We start from the raw sequence: 22,747 nt of genomic DNA, 5'->3' as shown, positions 1-22,747 counted from the left end.
CCGCTCGGGGGTGGCGGCTGCGGGGGAGGCCCTTGGGGCGGGGGTGGGGTGGGGGGGGAGTTGCTGGCGGCATCACGGCCACACCCGAAGTGAACGGCTCCCCCACCCCGCCCCCGCCCCCGCACACCGCCCCTGCTGGCTGGGGGCCTCTAGGCAGATCCCGCCAACCCGCAACTAGCTCCGGGGGGCCCCACCGGCAGCCAGAGAAGGTTGGCTTCAGCTCAGTGTGTCCCCAGCAGCCCCCGCCACCCTGTCCCTGTAGCCGCTGCTGGTGGGCGTCTTCTGTCCTCACCCACAGGCTGGGGGTGAGGCCAGGTGCCCTCTAATGTGGTGCGAGGGGCCAGACTGCCCTGTGGGCAGCAGAGGGGCCCACCCCAGCCGGGAGGAGCCATGGAGGATGGCTGGGGACCTTGCTGGAACAGAGGCCATGGGACAAGCTCCCCCTCCCTGGAGGAGAGCCCTGCCGCCTCGGCCTGGGAGACTCGGCCATGAAGTGGGGGGCGAGGCCACGGGCATCGAGGGGCTGGGACAGTCCGCCCTTGACCCTGCTCACTGCCATTTCCTCCACGTTCATTGCAGGGCGACCCCGGCCCCCCTGGGCCCGCTGGCGTCCCGGGCACTGTGGGGCTGCAGGTGAGTGGGGGTGGGGGCTGGGCAGGGCAAGGATGCAGCTGGGAGTCCCCCGGCCATCTCGGGGCTGCAGGCACAGTCCGCCAGCACCCAGACAAGACCCTGGCTGGGGTCCGACCTCTGCCAGGCCGCCGACCCCAGGGGCAGCAGGCCTGTGCCCTCTAAGGCCTGAGCAGAGGAGGGGGGCTTCTAGGGGAACACTGGGGCCCTCCACGGCCCTGGGGGCTGTGCGTATCAGGGTGCAGCTCCGGCTCCATATCCAACTCTCTCCCCACAGGGCCCTCGAGGGCTCCGAGGACTGCAAGGGCCGCTTGGGCCCCCGGGGGACCGGGTAAGTCCGCCAGCCCCTACCGCCCGCACCGTGGGGGCTGTGGCGACCCCTAGGGCAGGTCAGGCAGTCGGGGGGCCGCCTCCAATGCAGTTGGGCCTGCGAGTGCCGGGCCTCGCGGCGGCCCCCGGCAGAGCTGCTTCTGGCTGCCCCGCACTCACGTCCGCGAGCCGGGGCTATGACGCTTGTGCTCGTGCCCGGTGGACTGGGCACGGGAGAGGCCGCGGAGGGGGTCTGGGGACCACCGGGTGGCCAACCGGGGCAGAGAGAGCCTGTGGGGGTGCTTGGTGGGGTGCTCGGGGGGCCTCTCTAGACAGTCTGGGGCCCTTGGGGGTGCTGGCCAGGCTCCAGAAGAGAGGCCCAGATGCCCCCTCTCTCCACAGGGTCCCATCGGGTTCCAAGGGCCCCTCGGGATCCCAGGAGCCCCGGGGAAAGCGGTACGTGTGCGTCTGGGCTGGGGGGGCCCCGCACTGCCCCAGGCTCCCGCTTCCCCTCCCTCTTCCCCACTGGGCTGCTCCGGCCCTCCAGGGACTAAGCTGTCCCATGGACACACCTGGGCAGGTTCCTGTGGGCACACCTGGGCAGGTAGCTGTGGGCACACCTGGGGTGAGTTTACCAGTCTGCCTGTCCTTTGCGGGAGGGTCGTGCCTTTTCTTTTTCTGGACATGATGTGAGGTGGATCTATCTCTGGCCTCTGCGACCCTCAGCAGGGTCATTCCTGCCCCCTCGGGCCACTGCTGGGTCTGACCCCGGCCAGTCATGCCTCAGCCTGGCTCTCCTACCTTCTCAAGTAGTTGACTCTGTCCCTGTCCCTCTTGTCCTTTCAGGGTGACAGAGGTGAGCGGGGCCCAGAGGGATTCCGTGGCCCCAAGGGTGACCTCGTAAGTGAGACATCTTGCTTCTCTGGGCCCTTCCTCAGAGCCTGCTCTGTGGGGTGTGGGGGGACATGGGGACGTGGGGCGGCCGCCGTCTCCCGGGGCGGCTGGGGCATCACTGGGCACGTGAGCTCCCCGCTCACTCCACCCCCGTTGCCCCGGTGGCTACTTGAAGGTCCCTTCGTCTGGCCCGCGGGGCGGCTGGGCAGGGCCATGGGACCAGGCCCCGGGGTGCTGGCTCTGGCCACTGACGCACGCTCATCGGGAGGCCCTGGGCGGTGCTCGACCTCGCCCAGCTGGGAGACGGCTAAGCGAACGGACAGAAGCAAGGCCGAGGGGCGACTAAGCACCGAAGTGGCCGTCCCGGGGGTGGCGTCAGCTGGTGAACGCCTCCGCACCGCCAGCTCTTCCCCTGGACCAGTGACCAGAGGCCCGCGAGGTGGCCGTGCAATGCCGCAGTGTCCCGGATCCTCGGATGGGTCCCAGGCAGCCAGGACCGGCCAGCACAGCCGTCCCCCCGCCTGGGCCCGCCTGGGACTCGCGAGGTCGTCCGGAGTGTTCCTCACGGTCCCAGCTGCGGTGGCTTGTGTGTCTTTTAGGGCAGACCTGGTCCCAAGGGGCTCCCCGGAGTGGCCGGGCCCGGAGGAGAGCCGGTGAGTGCTTGCAGGCGCCGTGGCCGCCGCGGCCAACCTGGCCGTGTCCTGCCTGCGCCTGCGTCCCCCGGGAGCCACCCTCCTCCCGCGGTCCCTGGCGTCAGGGGCGCATGGCCCTCACTTGGTCTAACGCCCTGCAGTGTTTTCATGAGGCCACCAATCCTGTGGCCGTACTGACCGTGCAGTGCCCGGGGGTCCTTGGGGGATCCCAGCAGCATTCAGGGCCATGTGAGAGGTGTAGAGGTAGGACCGGTGGATGCAGGTGTGGGCGCCCGCCCTCTGCGCCCGCGTGCCTTGCCCTGCTGCGTGCCCACGCTCAGCCCAGACCCCCTGGGCCCCTCCCCCATGGACAGGCCCCATGTAGGGCCGAGGGTGGAGAATGAAGGAAACTCTGCTCTCCTGCCCCCTCCCAGCACGGGGCTGTGCCCTCCGTTCAGGTGCCCGAGCCTCAGCGTCCCCATCTGTAAACCGGACCTCCCTTGGGGACCTCCCTCAGGGACCTCCCTTGGGGACCAGTGCCGGTGCAGAGCTGCAGGGCGGTACGTGGCCCCACAGGCGCCCGATGAGGATCAGGGCGCACAGGCCGCCAGGGGCCGCTGAGCCGTAACACCTGCTCAGGCGGACGGGGAGGGAGCGGCCCGGAGCAGCGGCCTGGAGGGTGACCGGACTGGGGCCGGGGGGCCGCCCTCCGGCCTCACGCTGTCGCCTGTCGCCAGGGCATGCCGGGCAGGGACGGCAGGGACGGCGTGCCAGGACTCGATGGCGAGAAGGTTGGTGTGCCGCGGGCGGCCTGCAGGGGGGAGGGTCAGCGCGGCGTTCGGCCGCACATCAGCCCCGAATCTCCCACAGGGCGACGCTGGTCGCAATGGTGCCCCAGGAGAGAAGGGTCCCAACGGGCTACCGGTGAGTGCCCGTGCCCCGCAGGGCTGCCTGGGACGGAGCCCCTGGGTGCTCGAGCGCAGGGCTTCCCCCGTGGGTCCCTGAGTGCGGCTTGCGCATCCATGCCAGGGAAGCGGCCAGTGCCCCACACCCCTTGGGGGTGCTCTCCGCGGATGGGGTGGCTCTGACCCCTGACCTCTGCCTTCTGACCCACAGGGTCTCCCGGGACGAGCAGGGTCCAAGGGCGAGAAGGGAGAACTGGTACGTGACTTCCTTCCCCGGGGAGGGCGGGGCGGAGGCCAGGCCCCAGGCTGAGGCACCCGGGCTGCCGGGCCACTCGGCCTTCTTTTCCCTGCAGGGCAGAGCTGGAGAGCTGGGCGAGGCCGGCCCCTCGGGAGAGCCCGGCGTGCCTGTAAGTACCCCCAGCCCCCAACCCCTGGCCCCCCACCTGAGCGGGCAGGCCCTGCTGACACCCGCCCTCCCCCCTCACCTTCCTGTGTGTAGGGAGACGTCGGTGTGCCCGGCGAGCGTGGCGAGGCTGGCCACAGGGGCTCAGCGGTGAGTGGGGCGGGCCCAGGGCGGGGGAGGGGCCAGGAGCCCCCCACCGCGTGACCGGCTTCTGTGCAGGCTGGGGTGGCGTTTGGATGCGTCACAGTGGTCCATGGAAACTGGGTGGTGGTGAGGGCCGGGCCCGAGGGCTGTCCAGCTCCTGCCACCTGGCTGAGGCATGAGGTCTCGGGGTGTGCCTCGTGACCTCTGGGACCCCCCAGCTACCCTCCAGGCTGCCCCCACACCTCTGTCCCCAGCAACTGGGCCAGAGGGCCAGGGACCAGCTCCTATGTCCGCCCAGCTTCCGGGGGAGGTGGGTTAGACTCACACCTTCCTTCTACCTTTCAGGGGGCTCTAGGCCCACAAGGCCCCCCCGGGGCCCCTGGTGTCCGAGGCTTCCAGGTGAGTAAGGTTTGGGGCTAAAGTTTGCACCCAGTGAGCCCTAGGCGGCTGGCTGGGCCCCCTGTGACCGGCCGGTTCTTCTTGTCTGTAGGGCCAGAAGGGCAGCATGGGGGACCCCGGCCTGCCAGGCCCCCAGGGCCTCCGAGGCGGCATGGGCGACCGGGTAAGTGGCCATCCCAGCAAGGTGTCACGTCCCTGTCCACGGTCCCACGGGACACACGGACAGAGGCCCCCGCAGGGTCAGTACCCGTCGTGGGGCGGCGGGAGAGGCAGCCGCTTTGCTGCTGGGTTTCGGCTGAGGACCCCCTGGGCAGAGTCACGGTGCTTCAAAGCCACCGCTCCACCACCGTGACGGCCCCCGCCCCGCCGCGACGGCCCCCCGCCTCACTTTTCGAGGTTTCCTAGTGGCCTAGTAAGAGCTGGTAGGCCTGCTGTGGGGACCCCTGTCGTCCTGTGACGGTTGGGACACAGAGGGCCCAGGCTGGTTGGTGGTCACCCGTGACCAGGGGCCGGAGGGGCCTCCAGCCCATGCTATACCAGGTCCTTGGCCGCCCGCCCCAGCGGCAGTCGCCTCCAGACACCTGCAGACAGGAAGGGGGGCCAGGACGGCCCCTCCAGACGCCCTGTGGGGGACAGCATGGAAGCCACTGGCCAGGGGCTGGAGCGCGGGCCCTTCATTAGCCTCCAGGCAGGAAATCCCGGGCGGAGGCTGGAAGGAGGGGCCGTGGGGGAGAGGCGTACCCCACTTCCCACGGCGGCGTCACGGCTGCGGCCGTCTCGGGCGGCCTCGCGCTCTGTGCCTGCGGAAGGGTTCTCGCCCGTCTGCACTGCCACACGTGGGGGCGAGCCCCGCCCAGCACACAGCCCCCAGGGAGACGAGCAGCCGCTCTGTGACAGGGTCCTGGGGTGCGCGTGCGAAGGGCCCCACCCAGTTCCCGGTGCTGGAAACACGACCGAACGTAGGGGCGCCCACCCGGGGGCCGGCCGTGCAAGGCGGCGGGGCGCCGTGGGGCACGCGTCTGGCCCCGGGCCCGGGCGAGCACACGGCTGGGGTCCTCACACCGATGCCGAGCCTCCTCTCCACACAGGGCCCGGGAGGGGCCGCGGGCCCCAAGGGAGACCAGGTGAGCACCCCGCATGTCACCTCCCCCTCCTTCCGCCACTGTTGCTGGCTGTCACTCCCCCAGTGACGACAGCTCCGGGCACCCAGCCCCAGCCCCAGGACCCAGGACAGAGCGGCCAGCCTGACATCACCGGCTGGCTTCGAGCGGACAGTAGCTGCTGCTGGCCTGGGCGGCTCCTCTGGGACCCTCGTGGGGTGGGGCGTGTTCCCTGATGACCCTCTGGAGAGTGACCATGAGAGGGCAGTCCAGGTTCCATCCGCTTCCCCAGGCAGGGCCTGGTCCCCGAGCCCCTGCTCTGACCTCCAGCAGCCCTTTACACTGGCCGAGGACCCAGAACAATGCAAACCCCCTGCGGCTGGCGTCAGCCTGGCACCCCCAGGCCTGGCTGGCGCTCGCTCAGGCCCCGGCTGTCACCACGGTGGGGACAGCCTCAGGCGTGACCCGTTCTTTTAACTCTGGGGTGCTGTTTCAGGGCATTGCGGGCTCCGATGGCCTTCCTGGGGACAAAGGCGAACTGGTAAGTGTGAGCGCGGCGCCCTCACTGCCACCGCCACCTGGGAAGGGGCCCGCCGCGCTCAGGGCCCGCCCGTGGAGGCAGCACCCACGGGCCCCGGCGAGGCGGCCGGCGGGGCCTGTGCTGCCCCGTGGGCCTGGCCGCGGGGTTCTCGCCCCCCGCCCCGCGACACGGCCTGCGTGGTCAGGCCACCTGGGCTTCGGTGTGAACTGGTCACCGTTGAGTTTTAACGGGAAAACAGGTTCAGCAGAGCTAAGATGCAGGTTCGGTCCACAACGCTGGGTTGGTGGACAGATTCCCGCTTCCGGAGCCAAGGGAAGCGGACCGGCCATGCGGCCTGGGGACAGGCTCTCGGGCGCCCACGTGGCCAGGGCGCCTAGCTCTGCATCTCAGGCTTCCTTCGCATCTGAGGGACACGGAAGCCGCCCAGCCGTGACCCCGTGGGAGTGCGTGTGCGTGGGCACGTGTGCACTGTGGCGAATCCCGAGACAATCTTGACGCGAGACCCCGGGAACCCCCCGCTGCGGCCGGGCCGTGCGGGCTGAGGAGCCTCGCTCCTGGGGGCTCCGTCTGGCTTCGACGGGGACAGCGGCTCTTCGGCCTGAGCACAGTGTGCTGTCCGGGCTGTCACCCAGACGGCACCACGGAGGATAGGCGCAGCTCTGCTTGGCGGACGCCTGGCTTTCGCCTCGTCCGCAGCAGCTGCCGCCCACGCCCTAGCAACGCGAGTCGCTGATATGCGCATCTTGTCTCTTGCAGGGTCCCGGTGGCCCCGTCGGACCCAAAGGAGAGGTGAGTGGCTGGCAGGGCTCCCACGACAAACTCCGGAGGGCCCGCTGGCTTCTGGGGCCAGCACTGGGCCACCGGCCCGGCCCACAGCACGAGCCCTCGCTCCCTTGCCGGCCGAGAGGGAGCAGCGTGGGGCGGCAGCTGCGGGGCCCGCTGCCCTCCGACCCACGCTGTCCTGCGTGTGCCCCCAGGCTGGCAGCCGAGGGGAGCTGGGCCCGAAAGGCATCCAGGGCCCCAACGGCACCAGCGGCGTGGAGGGCGTGCCCGGCCCCCTGGGGCCCGTGGGCCTCCAGGGCGTGCCGGGCGTGCCTGGCATCACCGGGAAACCCGGCGTCCCGGTACGTGCCGTCCTCGCCCACGTCGGTGTGGCCGTGGGCGTGTCTCGGGGTGCCAGCGCACCCCCAGCATGCTGACGGACCTTTGGGGTGAATTTCAGGGGAAAGAAGCCAGTGAGCAGCGCATCAGGGAGCTGTGCGGGGGGCTGGTCAGCGGTGAGTGCCCGTATCCCACGCGGCTGGCCCGGCGCCCACGGTCTCGGGGGGCTGGCTTCCGCACTGGGGGAGGGTCTCTCCCGCAGGGTCTCACATGGTGCTGGCACACGGGCCATGTTCTAAGTGTCCACCTAAGGAAATCGTGACAAGGGACGGGTGGACATCTGGCCGCCCCGATTCACAGGACTTTTAAGGCGCTCCAGACGCAGGAGGCGCCCCTTGCGGCCTGTGGTCCGGTCTGGCTCACAGGGCTGCCCGTGAGCAGGACCACCCGGCAGACGGCCCCGCGAAGCGCCGCACGGGCCTTCCCAAGTGGGCGACCGTCCGCGTCTTTGTTCCCAAAAGAGCAAATCGCGCAGTTAGCCGCTCACCTGAGGAAGCCTCTGGCACCGGGCTCCATCGGTCGGCCTGGCCCCGCCGGCCCCCCCGGCCCCCCAGGGCCCCCCGGCTCCATCGGTCACCCCGGCGCTCGAGGGCCCCCTGGATACCGTGGCCCCACTGGAGAGCTGGGAGACCCCGGACCCAGAGGTGAGTGCGGTCAGCCCACCACAGGGCCCCCGGCGTGCCCCCCACCCCCACGCACAGATGTCCCCTCGGGGGGACGAGGGAGGGAAGGGAGCCCTAAGGGAAGGGGGACCTGAAGTCACCTGGACGTGAGCCAATGTGCGTTTCGGCCTTGACCGGCCTCGTGAAGACCTGCGCTGGACACACGTCCGAGGTGCCTCGGTGTCCCCCACCCTCTCGGGCCACATGGTGGCAGAAAGGCTGAGCCGTGCGGGAAGCCGCGTCGGGCGGAGGCCAGCGGGGCCCTCGCGCTTCGGGGCCCGGCGCCCTCGAGCCCCGACCCAGCCTGCAGGTGCCACAGCGGCTTTCGGAAGCTACCGGTCTGCGGCCACCGCCTGCGTCTGCCCAGCCCGGCCACCGTGGGGCCCAAATGAAGGATTAAGGTCACGACGCCATTTGTCCCAGCTTAGTGACCGTTTCTGAGGGACAGCTCAGGGAAAACGCTCCCCAGGGAAGCTGGGTTCTGTGACTTTCTCCGTCCGTGAGGGGAGCTTAAATACTTGGGCAGGAGGAAGGGGCCCCGCGCTGGTACTGAGGCGCTCGGAGGCGGAACGGGTCAACACCGGGGGGCGAACGCGTCAAGTTCGCCTCCTCGTCCCAGCGGCGTGGACAGCCCCCCGCTGGCCCCCGACGGCTGCCGTCCGCTCAGGAAGCCCGACGGGCCTTCTGCTCCGAATGCCGTTAATCTAATGCCTTCACGACTTTTGAAAACAAGACTCAAAATCAGCATCGGTCACCTCTCCTGGCTCTCGAGAGAGCAGCAGGGCAACTACCACGTGACAGTGTGGTCACAGGCTGCGACCTCTGGCCGCCTGCCTGAGGGCGGGCCATCCCCCCACCCCCCGACCTCTGGAGGCTGGCGATGGCTCGGCCACCCTGAGCCCCGGCCCTCTCTAGGAGAGCAGCATGGGGCTGCCCGAGGGTGGTCGGGGAGGAGCTGAGAACATGCTCTGGAGGTCCCACCCCATCCCTCCGGGGACACAACAGGTCAGGGACATCGCACCGAACCAACACGCCCCGTGGGGAGGCCGTTCCCGTGGGCCCGCAGACGCCCCCGGGCCCTCGCACTGCTCAGCTGGTGACGGGCCAGGCAAGGACACGCTGACCGACAGCCAAGAGAAAGCTGGCGCCAACCCGTCAGCGCCAGGCGGACAGGCTGCCCCCGACGGTGCCGTCTGCCTCTCACGTCACCGCCGACAAGAGGTTCCCCTGGCCAGGAACGTCCTTCCAGATGACCCGTCTGCATCTAACGTCACACGGCACGGGCTGAGCGACGGGCCTTCCTCACTGGACACCGGCACGGCTGTTGGTGACGCGGGCCACGGCCACGGAGCCCGCGGGATGCGGGCCTCGCACGGCGAGAGGGCACTGGACGCCCCCGGCGAGCTCGCGGGCCGGGCCCGGCCGCGGTGGGGGCACCCACAAAGGGCGAACACGCAGCCGCCAACGGCGTCGCGGTCCCGAACACACGGGAACTTCGGCACGGCGGCTCCGACGCGTGGCTGGGGTCACTGTGCCACGCCCCACAGAGCCTGCGCTGTGCGGCCCGTCTCAGCGCATCTCCTGTCAGCAGACGGCCGGGGCCGCGCCGACGTCTTTCGTGTTCTAAACACAGCTGTCTCCATTCTTTCAACAGGAAACCCCGGGGACAGAGGAGACAAAGGCTCGGCCGGCGTGGGCCTGGACGGGCCCGGTGGGGACCAGGGCCTCCAAGGTACGAGGCCACGGCCGTAAGGGCTTTGCTTCCCGGCGGCTTCTCCACACTCGCGCAGCTTTACTCGGGGCGGTGCCGGGTGGCTTCCACAGGGACACTGCCTTTCCTCGGCGGAGCATTCTCGGAGGCCAGCTTGGCAACGCACGTAATCGACTGATGGGCGAGCAGGCCCTGCCCGTTCTGGTTAAGTCGACCCGGTTAAAGTCTATCAAACTAGAGCCTCCTGGCGCCTAATTCAGTTAAACGCTAACAGAATTTTCTCTTAACTAGCCCACACGTATCCTGAACATTTGAATTTTTAATGTCGGATATAAACGCTTTGTCGAGCTGTCCCCAGCCAAAGCCACTGCCCAGCCCCCTCAGACTGACCCGGCGTCAGTCACCTGCACTCACACCTGGGAGGCCAAGGCCACCTGGCCTCAGAGGCGCACGCCTGTCGCTCGGCCCCCGCGCCCCGTGTTTCCTCTCCCCTCCCAGCCCTCGAGGCCACACCCCGTTTCTCCTTTGCTGACCTAGCTGCGCCCCCTGCCACTGCGGGGCCCCCCGATGGGGGAGCCTCCTTTGCCCCCGCTGGCTCAGTCCAGGCCCTCCGTCACACGGCACCACTGTCCCCGCTCCAGTCTGCGCCCACGTGGCCGGTCCACTGCGCCTCTCCCTGCACCTGCCGCCCCCGCCCCCGCCCCGGGCCTCTGCCCGGAGGGGCCCCGGCCTGGGCCCTGCGGCCTGGGCCTCGCCCGGAGCTGGGGCGCAAGCCGGTCAGATGGCAGCGCAGGGCGGCAGGCCCCACCGCTCTCCCGCGGCGTCCACTCACCTTCTTGGTCTGTCCGCAGGACCACAGGGCGTGCCTGGCGTCGGCAAAGACGGCCGCGACGGGGCCCACGGCGAGCCCGGGCTGCCCGGCGACCCCGGGCTTCCTGGCGCCGTCGGTGCTCAGGGGACCCCCGGCATCTGCGACACCTCGGCCTGCCAAGGGGCCGTGATGGGTGGGGGCGGGGAGAAGTCGGGGGCTCGAAGCTCCTAGAACGCAACCTACGGAAGTGACCAGGTGACGCCGACCTATCGGTGGGCTCTGGAGGGGCAGCCCAGGGCTCAGCAACGTTCTGTTGTCGAGAGGACGTCCTGCCACGCTGTCCACGGCAGCGCTGGACACTCGGACCCGGACTGTGTCCTCCATCGAGCTGCCGTGGAAGTGCCATCTCCGTGTGTTGACGGCGGCCCCCAGCTGTGACCTCACGCCTCCGACGCAGGGCCTGGCAGTGAGGCCAAAGCCGCCCTCTGAGACGGACGCGGGGCGCACACAGAGGTCCTGCGTCCCCACGGGACGAGAGCCTCTCGGCGGCCTGCGTGGGGCCAGGCGCGACCCCAGTGGGACGATGTCGTAAGCCTTCAGGTCGATGCCACGAGCAACAAAAAATGAAGACCGCCGCCCCGCCCCCCCCAAAGGTCTCGTCTGACTCACCTGCGCCTCTGGGCACGAACCTCCACAGGCCCTGAGGGACGGCATTTACCAAAGGTGACTGTATCGCAGTAACGGCTTTCGGTATTATCGGTCGTAATAAATAAAGCCACTCTTTTGAAAAACTCGGTTCCAAACACTACAGTTTATTACACAAAAAGTAATGACTCAATATGGGAGTGAGGGCGCTGAGCAGCCCACTGCGACAGGATGTCACTCACGGACGAAAGTAGCTTTACAGGGCGTCACTGGCAAATTTCTAGCAAAACGGTGTAAACAGGACTGCACTTGGCGACAGTACTATGCGACTGGAATCGTACAGGGGGGCGATAAACAAATGAAATAAATTTCCAAACTGCTTCTAGTGAAGAACAATTCAACTTGTTCCAGTTGCTACGGGGCACGTTTAAAACGTAAGTAAAATAAGTAAAAAGCAAGGTACCTTGTCAGGCTAAAGAAATTACGCGGGGTGTTAATTTTTTAAGTTATCATGTTAAGAAAACATGATGGAATCGGACAGATAATTGAAAAATTACTTACTAATTGTCAAGATGTCTTCATCCCCAACGGTCTAAGGGGACAGTGACGGGTAAGTGTTTTGCTCTAGGTAAGTATCTTTGCACAGTGCGCTTCAGAGTCCCCCCTGGGGTCCCGTCCCCTCGAGCCACGTCCCTCCAGAGTGAGACTGTCAGCGCGGAGCCGCGGCGGTGGAAATGTTTGCGGGCCGGAGGGCTGGCCGTCTTCTGCCAGGAATCGGGGTGCAGTTCCGGTCACTTGATCTCCATGGCTGGGCTGCTCTGTAGACTCTCCTGTGTGGGGCACGTCACCAAGGCGTCTGGTCTGGTCAGCTTTAGCCTTCTGCCAGTTTTACCGCAAAACACGCTCTCGAACTCCTAAGGTGAGAAATGGTCATTGGCGATTCGTAGGCGTGAGAACGGCCGTCTCCAGAAACACGAACGGCACAAATCACGAGCCGAACTACCTGGAAACACAGAGCTGAACCGAGGCGCCATTCGCAGACTTCCGTCACCTGGAGGAACGTGACGGAAACAGGGACTCGAACGTCTTCCTCACGCGGCTACACTACACGGACTTTCATTTTCCCAACAGAGCCCTGACCACACTGTGAAGCCGCCTTGTATTTTAAAAAGCAGGTAGTTACTTTTGTTATTTTTGCTGCGGTGGAGCACACAAACGTCGCTGTGGTCACCGCCCTCCGTGCCCAGAGCTTTCCGGCGCCCCCACCCCGCAGCGGGCCCGTGTTTCCCACACTGCTGAGCGCGGCGGCGGGCACGGGAGGGTAAAAGCTGCCGACCAAACGCAACGTGCCGACTCACGTCGGCTAAAGGCAAGAGGGACGGGAGCCCACCGGCAGGAGTCGGACGGCGGCGCTTCTGAGCGGCCCCCCCACGGCACGGGGGCAGCTGAGGGGGACCCCGCGGCCGGGGCCCCACGAGTGCTGCACGGCGCCGCTGCGACCCCCCGCCTCCTGCACGCACGAACCTCCATGTTTGACGCCCTGCGTCTCACACGGCCAAGTCTCGGCTCATGTGTGTTTTATGGTAAAATGTGAAATTTGCCATCTTAACCATTTGTAAGTGCATTTTTAACGCACGGGCATTACGTGTACTCAAAATGTCACGTCGTCAACACCACTATTAGCTCCAAAACTTCGTCCTCCCAAACGGAAACCCGGTCACACACCAGGCCCCTGGCCCCGGCATCGCCGCCCGACGCCGGCTCTGAGCTGCGCGACTCCGGGGACCTCGTGTCAGTGGGATCGCAGTGTCACTGGGCAGTGTCCTCGGGGTCCGGCCGCGTTGGAGCCCGTGTCAGAGGCCACCCCGCCGGCCGGGGCACTTTGCTCCCCCACTCACCCGCCGGCGGGCATGGGCCACTTCCGCCGCTGGCCGCTGTGCATGTTCTGGTACAGGAGCTGCTGGCCTCCGGCTCCTCGGGGCGAATGCCACGCGCCAAGCAGTGTGGCTTCCCGGGGACTCGGACCGTCCCACGGGCTGCACCGTTTTACACCCCAGCAGCACTCGGTCCCAAGGGTTCCTACTGCCCCACGTCCTGCCACACGGGGTCTGAGGTGGCGTCACCGGGGTTTGGCCGGCATCTCCCCGGTGACCAGCGAGGCCGGCCACTTGTGCCTCTTCTGCAGGGCGACGTCTGCTCATGTCCTTGCCCCGTTTAGAGTCAGGTCCTCCGTCGCTCCGTTGCCGGGTCGTGGCAGATTCATTCGGTCCGTGCCCAGCGAGGGCTCTGTTGCCTCCGGGGCCGTGTGGGGTGCGGGGGCCCCCACCTGCCCGCGCAGCTTTATAAAGCCACGTGCGTAAGAGGCCTCACCGGAGGGCACGGCGAACGTGCGGAACCGCTTCCAGGCCACCTGCGTCCATCGGCACGCGCAGCGCGTGAGAAACGGGCCGAAGCTGCTCTCAGGAAGACGCAGAGCGCCACGTCAGTGGGAAGCGAAGGGCCACCCACCCCTCCCAGAACTCCCACGCTGCGCCGGCAAACCGAGGCTAAGACCCCCGGGGGCCGGGAAGCGTCACGTCCCGGCCTGTGGGGTGTTCTCTAAATGCACTGAGCGGAAAACCGGAAGGTCGCAAACAAGGAAGCAAACTTCTGGCTCAAGACACCAGAAAAAATAAACCTTAAAAAGGACAAAGAAAAGGAAGGCTGAAAAGTAACTCCCGTAAAAGCAAATGACGACAGAGAAAACAACCGCCGACCCCCGTCCTCTGAAAAACCCAGCGGCCGGAACGAGGCCAGAGGCCCGTCCCCCGTGCGACCGGAGCGTGGCCAGGACACTCGGGAGAGCAGAGCTTCGGGCCGGGACGATGCTGCTCGGGAATGACAGAAGAACGAGGGGCCAACAAACCCCTTAGGACAAAGCCGCAAAGTGGACCCCAGTGCCACGGGCGCCCGCGGAGCCTGCCGCCTGGAACAGGGTGTCGGCCCCTCTGTGAAGGGTCTGCCACACCGTGTCCCCCCACCTGGGAGCCAGGGGCCCCGTCTGGAGGGGGTTTGTGCGCACCCCGCTGAATGCAGGGGTCAGCGGAGGCAGACGCGCCCGGGCGCCCTCCACGGAAGCCAGGGCCGAGTCGGCAAGCAGCACCGCCGGGGAGGGCGCTGGCCCGGAAGCCGGGCGCGGGCGGCGGCACCGTCCCCTGGCGCCCGTCCCTGGCAGCGGGGGTCGGGTGGCCACAGGCTGCTGGAGACGGGAGTCAGGGACAGACAAGTCCTTCGGCTCTGCCGCTGAGAGCAAGGGGGTGGTGGCTGCTGGCAGGGGACGTGGGACCAACAGGTCTCGCAGGAGCAGCAGGGAAGGAACAGTGTGTCAATAACGGGGTTGGTGCCCAAGTGAAATTGTGGGGGGCCCTCGTTCAGATGAACAAGACGGGGCGCAAAGCCCAGGGGCAGGTGCGGTGACGGGAGGCGCAGGGGGACACTGGCCTTGCAGCCCTCCTGAGGTCCACGGCCGGGGTGCCCGGGGGTGGCCATGAGCCCGGGCTGGGTCCCCCCGAAGCTGCGGAGGGCATTACAGGACAACAGGCGGCGTCAGGGCCTCACCCTGACCTGGCAACCGCGTCGCTCGCGGTAAACGCCCCGGTTTTGATCGCTGTGTTCCAGTCACGAGATGGCGTTCTCGTTCGGGGGTGCTCGGGTGTTTGGGGCGTGCTGTCTGCCGTTTACTGCCAAATGGCTCAGAAAAACAAAGACTTGCTGACCACGACAGCAAAGGGACAAAATGCTGAAGGCCGCTGGCTCGGGAAGGCCTGGGCCGGCCCGCGGGAGCTGCTGTACATTTCTGCAACTTTTCTTAAGTTTGAAGTTGCATCGAACTTGAAATTACCGTAAATGGATAAAGTGAGTCACAGCAATTCAGAAGCCCTGCGACTCTTGAACTGACCCCTTCCCAGACCCCAACGCTGGGAAACCGTGGGGCGGGGGGGTCGCCGAAGCTTAGAGGCCAAAACCATAATCTGCGGTGGGTGCCGTTTGGGAAGAACCCGCCCTGAGACTCATTTCTAACGCGCTGGGGAAGTGTGACAGTGGCTGGGCATCAGACGGCACGGGACAGCTACGGTCAGCCTGACGACGGCGCCAGGTCCCGCGGGACGTCCGAGGACACGCGAGCACCGTGCTGAGGTCTGCGGCGACGTGCAGACGGGCGCCCCTGCTGGGGTCGGGACGGGGCCGCAGTCCGTGCTGCTCACAGAAGTGGCACGAAGTGAGTCGCCTGCCCCCTGCCGATGAGCCGTCCAGCTCCAGACTCGTCTATCCAACCCCTTGTCGATGTCCCCGCCTGACGCCTCGTGGGCATGGGGGTTCCACGTGTCCCCCACTGTCCCCATCTTCCCGTCGCAGCAAACGGCACCGTGCAGCCAGCTACTCAAGCCAGAACCCCGAGTCCTCTTTCCAGCGCGCCCCACCCCACAGCACGCACATGCATGGGTCAGTCTCGGGGGGCTGCTCTGCGGCCTCCTGACCAGGGCCTCTGCCTTCTCTGCTGCCCCAACCCGCACTCCTAGAGGCCACTGTCCCCACACAGCGGTGAGTGATCGCTCTGAAATGCCTATCAGATCACAGCCACTGCTGCCTGAACGTCCCCAGCCCCGGACGCCCGACCGGAGACGCCCCTGCGGGCAGGGCCCCCACGGCGCTGCCCCCACCCCCCCGCAGCAGGGAGGCCAGCTGCGCACCGCAGACCAGTGACGGCCACTCCCAGGCCAGTGGGGTCTCTGCCTCATTCGAAGTACCCCCATGTCTTGATTAAGCAGAAGCCTGAGTAGAGCAGGGAAGATCTGGCGACTAAAACGTGCGCTAACAGGAAAACCACGGCAGACTCTCCCGTGTTGCCTTTTAAGAACAAGAACATCCACGCGGGAAGGGAAAGTTTGAAGGACACGGCGAGGTTCACGTGTGTTCGCGCTGCTCCCTTTCCAAGCCCCCAGACGCGCTGCCTGACGGCACTGCAGCCGCCAGGATCGGACCGGAGGCCACGCCCGGGAAGCGGCCCTGCGCCCAGCCGCCCCTCCGCGAGCACACGCGTCTGCCCGCAGCTTCTCGTTGTAACACCTCCGCTGTGCTTGAATTGTGTCAACGGTTTACTAATAGGTACGGAGCCAAACGTTAAATCACTTAAAACGATGTAAAAGCTTCATCAAAACAAGCCAGGAGCCTACCTCTAACAAAGTGTTAAAGAGGAGCCGCGTCACAGATAACCACGAATGAGTACTGCTCAAAAATGCAATTAATGTACCGTGAAAATAAGGAATGTGATGAAGTTACGTAATTCACAAGCTGTTAACTGTCACGTGACACATCCGAGGGCAGCGATGTGGAGGAATCAAGCCCCCAGCCAGGGGCCTGGCCTCGGCCCCGGGGACCAGCTCCCAGGCCCCACAGGGACCTGAACGCAGGAGGCTCTTTCCCAAAGGCTCCGCGTTTGTTACCAACCTCAGCTCAGCTCAGACTCGTGCTGCAACCGCACACAGCGGGACAAGGACCGTGCCAGGCGCCCGGGCCCACTCCACCAAGGCCTCATCGCCCCGACGCCAGTTCTGAGACCAGAACCCAAGGTCCCGGCAGAGCACAGAAGCCACCGCTGCCGCTGCCTCTGAGCCACCACGGAGGGGGCAGGCAGACACTCACAGACACTCGGTCCTACGGGAGCCCCCGAGCGGGCAGGCAAGGACGTGCTGGCTGCACTAGGGGAGCCAGGTGCCTGGGCCCCGCGCCCCGGGGTTCATCCCCAGTCACCCGGCAAGTGTCTCTCCTCGCTGCCTCTGAGTGCTCTGAAGTCCGGATTGTTTATTTGACGTTTACCTGCCCTTTTTTCTTTTTCTTTTTGCTACTCTTGCTTTATCCCTTTCAGTTTTCTGAGGGCAAAAGCAGTCACGTCCTATGGGTCTCGGAGACCCCTCCGCACCCGGCACGGCCCGCTGCGTACAGCAGGCGCTCCGTCGGTGCGACACTGGACGCCTGTGTCATGTCTGTGCCGCGGTTCAGTGAACAACGCAGGCCCCAGCTGCCCCGCAGCCAGCGCTGCGGCCTGGGCCGGCTCACGTGGGCCCGCGGGCCAGGGAGCAGGGGCAGTCTGGGCTCTCGGGGAAAGGACACACGGAACAGGGTGCTCCAAGTGGGAGTCTACCGGCCTGGACGCTCACCTTCTTCAACGAGTCCCCATGTCTCTCCTGCATGTACTTCAGGAAGGCGGTGGTCCACTGGAGGGTGGTGGCCTTGTCGGTCTCCGCGTTGCAGAACGGGACCAGGAGGTTCAACTCGTCACAACAGATGCGGATCCGGCGCCTGCGGGCAAGTCAAAGCGTCACATAGGGCCGATGACACAAAACGAGGTGGCCGAGCGGGTCTGTGCCTCTCAAAGGGCCACAGCTCGGGGCCCAGGCCCTGAGTGCCGGGGCGTCAGCACGCCCCTGGGGGACCGTCCCGATCCACTTCTCATGGGCCAGGAGCCGGTGCCTAGACCAAGGATGGATCCGACCCCCGGAATCGGGGGCGAAACCGTGCTCGTGTGGTTTCGTTGTTCCAGCCAAGCTACCGCCGGGCCCTCGCGTGCCCAGGACTCAGCCACCAGCGTCGGCTGCCCGTGGGTCCTGGTGGACCGGACCCCAGGCTGCCAGCCCGCTACACCCGGACGCGGCCTCTTCGGAGCCGCTGGTCGGACCACTTTTAACTTCCACATGTCACGTCTGGCAACGTGGAGAGTCCTATACGAGCTGACACTGAATGACTCACACGACATGGCCCTGGCTTCGCATCTTCCCAACGGAACACTTAGAATTTTACGGAGACTCTGCAGGGAGGACGCTGGGGCTGCCCAGGTGCCGTCCGGGCTCGGCGCCGGACACGACACCACAGCTCGTCCCATTCCAGTCTCAGCCCTCTCTGTAGACGCCGTCTCTCTCTTACAGACGGACACTTGAGATGAGACGGAGAGAATCTGGAGAAAGCCGTTCAGCTGGGAAGTGGCAGAGTAAGAACGAGATTCCCGCTGCGAACGGAGCACGGGGATGTCACGCAGCAGGCGCTCGGTGAATGTCAGAGCGGGAAAAGCGCCCTTCGCAGCTCCTGCTGCGTCCGGTGTGGCCCTTGGGCCGGCCCGTGTGTGCGCACCGCGTGCCTGACGGTCCCCGGCTGGCTCTACTATGACCCTTACAATAAACTGCCTTAGCTCACCAGCGGGGCTTCAAAGTTGAATTATTTCTCTTGCTCCGTGCTATACTGTTTGGCCCTACAACAGAAACCAGTATCAACTGCTCAATAAATGACTACAGCAATTAATTTTATGTTAGGGAAACGTCATGTAAAAACCCAGCTGTGATAGAGAAAAATGAAGTTACCTTCTGAGCCCACATAGAAACAGCACAAATAAAACCTACAGGTAAAACGACTCAAGTAACAGTTTTAACCTCCTCCTTCCCCAACATTCTTAAAAGAACCAAGCAAAGCTAGTGACCCAGGGCGCAGGGGCGGGCGCCCGGCAGGCCGACCTTGACCTAACAAAGCCCTGCTGACACGGCTGGCCCGACTGGTCCCTGGGGGCTCGGATTTGGGGAGGGTCCCCACCGCCACCAGTTCCAAAGGGCTCCTGGTGCCAGGACCGTCTGTGCCCACGATGTGGTTTGCTAAACCCTGGTGGGTAGGGTGGGGGTGGGAGGTGTCTGGAACTTGGCTGCGTGCCAGGCAGTGAGTGCCCATAACTGGCCCCCAACAAAACCTCAGGGTGCTGAGTTTCTGTTGGCAGCGTTTCACGCATCCCAGAACTGGGTGCTGGGTGACCTCGGAGCTCCCATGCCACTCCACTACGAGGGGGCCTCGGGGGGCTGCGGCCGGTCACCCTGGCCTTCTCCCCACACACCTGTGCTAATTCTGCCATGTGCTGTCTCTGTAACAAATCAAAGCCGTGAGTCCTCCTAATGACTCGGCAAACCTGGGCGTCTTAGGGACCCCGGTCCACCGAGCGGAACCAAGTCCGTGTTTACTCGTGCTCACGTCTCCTCGCTTTCGACACAGAAACGGCTCAACTACCGCCTTAGCCGGTGACCTGCCCGCGGTTACTGATACCTCGGCCAGAAAGGTGCGTGTCTACGGGGCTGTTCGCACAGGGCCTGACGCCCGTCGCGCGCCTACCTCCTGTCTCTCTCCATGCGGTTATGCCTCTCCCTGCGCTGCGACCTGCCTCCCGGGGGCCCACTCTGGGCCTGCTCCCCGAGGTGTGACTGCGAGGACTCCGCGGACTGCCAGGCGCCCTGGGCGGCGGGGGCGCCTTCGCCCACGTTCTGGATCTCTCCCAGGGCTCTCCGCTCCACGCTCGTGTCCAGCTGACGCATCCTACTCCGGTTCCTCTTGTTCATTGCTTGTTTGCATAGCGCTTCTTCTTTGCAAAAGAAGGAAAAAAGCGGTATTTTAATTTTTTATTCTTCTTATTCTCGTTAACGCTGAATATATCTTTTGGCGTCTTCACTCAGAGATACAAACGTGACTGGGCACAGACACCTGGAGAGGAAGAGCTGTGCTCGGCAGCGATCCCGTGGTGCAGCTCGCGCGAGGCTCCATGTGACAAACGACAAAACCGGACACAAACCTATTACTAAGCTAAAACACTCTGAGTGTTACATAAGCATATACCTGTCCAAGTCCCCTCGTTAACCGACAGGCATTAACTGTCATCTACGAATAGAGACACCAGAAGTTATTTGGTTTTTCTGATATTCAGAATGGGGGAAAAAAAAGCTAGAATGATTCTAATATGACAGTTGCTATTTTAACTGGAATTCTCGAAGGAGAACAAGACCTAAGTGGCTTAGCATTAAACAGGCCCTCACCATATATGTGATTCTCCCCACGAAAGGAGAAACCACATCATAGCTTTTGTTTATGTTACAGAAATATGTCAAATTTCCACCACAGAACAGCAGGCATCTGATGGGCATCGCGTGGTGACCTGCACCCCTGAGAAGCCACACAAAGCCAAGTTCTCTCGAGTGAGTGACTCACTTAGCACGTTTCAGAATGGTGACAGCTTTTTAAGGTGAACAAAGGGGAACCCACAAGCATTGGTAATATTTTATTTCTCAGAGCGGTCAGTACAGTGACTATTTTAATATTGACCTTTGTACCTGACAATTGTTAACATAGACTTTTGCATGAAATGTCATAAAACAGGGAAAATGAATTATTGACCTGGGAGAAAGCGGGAGGCCGCCACCCCATGCCATGTTCATTAGCCTCTGAAAAGCTTCATGTGAGCCCCGTTACTCTGGAGCATAACTTGAAAAAAAATTCGTTTCCAGCGAGAAAGGGATCAGGAGCTAACTTTCGAGGCAAGCGGTCTGCTGCGTCTTAATTTCTAAGACTTCTTGACTCAGTAATCCCGTCTCTTGCTCCGACTCAATCCCCTGCCCACACGCCTGCCTCCCAGCAGACTGCGGACTCATGCCTCACTCGCCAAGTATGAAACGAGGAGGAAAAAAACACTACGTGCAGGACGTGGCTCCACGGTGTAGCGGGGAGCATGTCTCCTGTACACGCAGAAGGTCCAGGGTTCGTGCCCCCGTGGAGCCACGGCCCATGGTCTATGGCCACGCCACCCTGAATAAGCCCGATCCTGTCTGATCTCAGAAGCTCAGCAGGGCCAGGCCTGGTTAGTCCTTGGATGGGAGACCACAAGGAAGACCAGGTGCTGTTGGCATAAATAATAATAATTAAAAAAAAAAAACAACAACACTATGTGCTTAGGTAAGTTGACGATAACTGAAAATTTACGTGAGTTTCATTGTTCTGTTTATGGAGCTTACAGTTAAGAAACGGCAGCCCCTGAACTCAACGTTACCAAGTCTGGTGTTGAAAATCAGAAGAATGTTCGAAGTGAGATGCCTGGGGGAGAAGGGATGAAGGAGCTGAGCTATAAGGACACTTCCAAGACCTGTTCCTGCTTATAAACCACCTCCCCCCGACCCCTACAGCGACCTGAGGGCAAAGGTCAGGCAGGAGCAGAAGGACCAGCTGCCTCCGCTTGGTGGCTTACCTCCCACTTTAATCCAAACCTGCTCAGGCAAGGCTCTGTTCCTACCGCCCAAAGTCTGCTTAGTGGATTCAATCTCTTGCTGGTAGCAGAAAGAAAACGCTCTGGGTAATCCGATCTCCTGATGCTTGGCGGCCTCGAGGATGGAACACGAGTTACTAGAACTCTGGAAAAGAGAGACAGGGCTTCGATCAGCGCTCCCCTCTCCACGCACAGACAGGCACGGGGACAGAAGTGACGGCACAGCTATTAACGCACAGTGCGGGGGGCAGGGGGCGACTTAAATAGCCTCAAACCACGTAAATAATCTCGATTTTAAAAGGTTATGAAGCTCAACCAAAGGAAAAACTCCATGGGACCTACCGAGCTACAGTCACGGAGCACACGCGCGCAGGGGACGCGGGTACCTGTGTCTGGGAGAGGGTGGCGGCCCCGCCGCTGGCACAGGCGCTGGCGGTGAACAGAGGGTAGGTGAACTGCAGGGCGGCGGTGGCTGCTGCCGTCTTATTTTTCACTAACGTCGTACATTTGTTTTGTGGCTGATGAAGAGGGACATTCATTAATTCCGACGGATGTCGGATAACAGTTACCAAACTGCCAAGACAAAAGAAAACCCAGGAACGTGAGCCTGGCGGCAGTGCAGCCTGTCACAGCGCTGAGGCGCCCAGCATCAGGTGGCATCTTCCAGGAGGGGGCGCGGGTCTGCGCTGGAAACTGCCAGGTGGTCAGCCAGGCCCGGAGGCCGAGCTCTGGCCTTCCTCTCAGACCGGAGAGGGGGCTGAGTGCCATCCCACCGCGCCCTGGACTCCGAGCTCTTTGGGGGGGGGGGCACCTCCAGAGACCGATGACTATGCATCAAGGGGGGGACCCTACAGGTTGGGGACGGCTGTGAAGCCGAGGCGCCCATGGCCAGCCGTCCAGGGCCGGGGCGTCAGTGCACGGGCTGGCGGCAGGTCTCGGAGGCCCGGACCCGCGGGGCCCGCCCCTCGCCCCGCCGCCGGGGCGTGGGCACCCACTTGTTGAGCGCCACGCCGGGCTCGGGGGCGTCGGCGCCGCGCGGGGCGGGCGGCGGCTCGGCGGGGATGCTGTTGAAGCGGTCCTCCAGGCGGACGCGCACCGCCGACTTGGCCCGCGCCTCGGGCGCGCCCTCGCCGGCCGCCGCGTTCTCCTTGCCGGCGCCGTCGGGCGCCTTGGGCCGCGGCGCGCCCGGGCCCGGGCCGTCGGCGCCCGGCGTCTTCTCGGCGGCGGCGGCGGGCGCGCCCGCCTCGCTCAGCAGCATCATGCGCAGCTCCTGGAAGTCGATGTGGCCCAGGCACGGGTTGGCGCCCGCGAAGCCGCCGTCGGCCAGCGCGGGCGGGCACAGCACCGGGTACACGGGCGGCGCGCCCCCCGCCGCCGCCGCCGCCGCGCCCCCCGTCGCCGCGAAGCCGCCCGCCGCCGCGCCGGGCGCCGCCGCCGCCAGGAAGGCCGAGTTGAGGCGCGTCTCGAGCTCGCCGTCGGCCGCCGCCGCCTCCATGTGCGAGTAGAGGATGTGCTGCAGCTGCGTGTACTCCACCTCCGTCATCTCCACCAGGCTCAGGTCGGTGGTCGTGAAGCTCAGCCCCGCCTCGCCCAGCGCCGCGTCCGCGCCCTCGGGGCCCGCCGGCCCGCCCGCCTGCGCCTGCGGCGGCTCCCGCGGCCCGGGGCCCGACATGCCGGCGCCAACGGCGGGGGGCGCGCGGCGGG

The 22,747-nt window shown here is 64.9% G+C and overlaps 2 protein-coding genes across 5 annotated transcripts in view; one reads left to right on the top strand and one right to left on the bottom strand.

The window, feature by feature from the left end:
* Positions 1-11,381, top strand: part of COL9A3 (collagen type IX alpha 3 chain) — a 17,381-nt gene extending 6,000 nt beyond the window's left edge. The window contains exons 13-33 of one of the 3 annotated variants that reach the window (XM_016133613.2): positions 580-633; positions 908-961; positions 1,342-1,395; positions 1,786-1,839; positions 2,433-2,486; positions 3,203-3,256; positions 3,336-3,389; positions 3,582-3,626; positions 3,724-3,777; positions 3,870-3,923; positions 4,263-4,316; positions 4,408-4,479; positions 5,405-5,440; positions 5,913-5,957; positions 6,714-6,746; positions 6,935-6,991; positions 7,046-7,081; positions 7,180-7,234; positions 7,580-7,762; positions 9,435-9,512; positions 10,343-11,381. In XM_016133613.2, the coding sequence (XP_015989099.2) occupies positions 580-633; positions 908-961; positions 1,342-1,395; positions 1,786-1,839; positions 2,433-2,486; positions 3,203-3,256; positions 3,336-3,389; positions 3,582-3,626; positions 3,724-3,777; positions 3,870-3,923; positions 4,263-4,316; positions 4,408-4,479; positions 5,405-5,440; positions 5,913-5,957; positions 6,714-6,746; positions 6,935-6,991; positions 7,046-7,081; positions 7,180-7,234; positions 7,580-7,762; positions 9,435-9,512; positions 10,343-10,533 (1,371 nt within the window). In that variant the 3' untranslated portion in view covers positions 10,534-11,381. Of the gene's footprint in view, positions 1-579; positions 634-907; positions 962-1,341; positions 1,396-1,785; positions 1,840-2,432; positions 2,487-3,202; positions 3,257-3,335; positions 3,390-3,581; positions 3,627-3,723; positions 3,778-3,869; positions 3,924-4,262; positions 4,317-4,407; positions 4,480-5,404; positions 5,441-5,912; positions 5,958-6,713; positions 6,747-6,934; positions 7,082-7,179; positions 7,235-7,579; positions 7,763-9,434; positions 9,513-10,342 lie in introns of all 3 variants that reach the window. The other 2 variants (XM_016133612.2, XM_016133611.2) reach the window with 2 other exon arrangements.
* On the bottom strand, positions 11,095-22,747 carry TCFL5 (transcription factor like 5). 2 transcript variants are annotated; one of them, XM_016133620.2, is made up of 6 exons: positions 22,039-22,747; positions 21,430-21,616; positions 21,026-21,188; positions 19,129-19,375; positions 17,145-17,286; positions 11,095-11,861 (listed from the first exon to the last, which is right to left on the bottom strand). In XM_016133620.2, exons 1-6 carry the CDS (start codon positions 22,713-22,715, stop codon positions 11,739-11,741), a joined length of 1,539 nt encoding a protein of 512 aa, XP_015989106.2. In that variant the 5' UTR covers positions 22,716-22,747; the 3' UTR covers positions 11,095-11,738. The 2 variants fall into 2 exon arrangements, with proteins under 2 accessions (XP_015989106.2, XP_036085101.1); XM_036229208.1 differs by having other exon boundaries at positions 19,129-19,372.

This window comes from Rousettus aegyptiacus, unplaced genomic scaffold, assembly GCF_014176215.1.
Source record: "Rousettus aegyptiacus isolate mRouAeg1 unplaced genomic scaffold, mRouAeg1.p scaffold_m13_p_12, whole genome shotgun sequence".
NCBI lineage: Eukaryota > Metazoa > Chordata > Mammalia > Chiroptera > Pteropodidae > Rousettus > Rousettus aegyptiacus.
The sequence above is the reverse complement of the archived record's forward strand: the minus strand, read 5'-3'. Positions and strand labels throughout refer to the sequence as shown.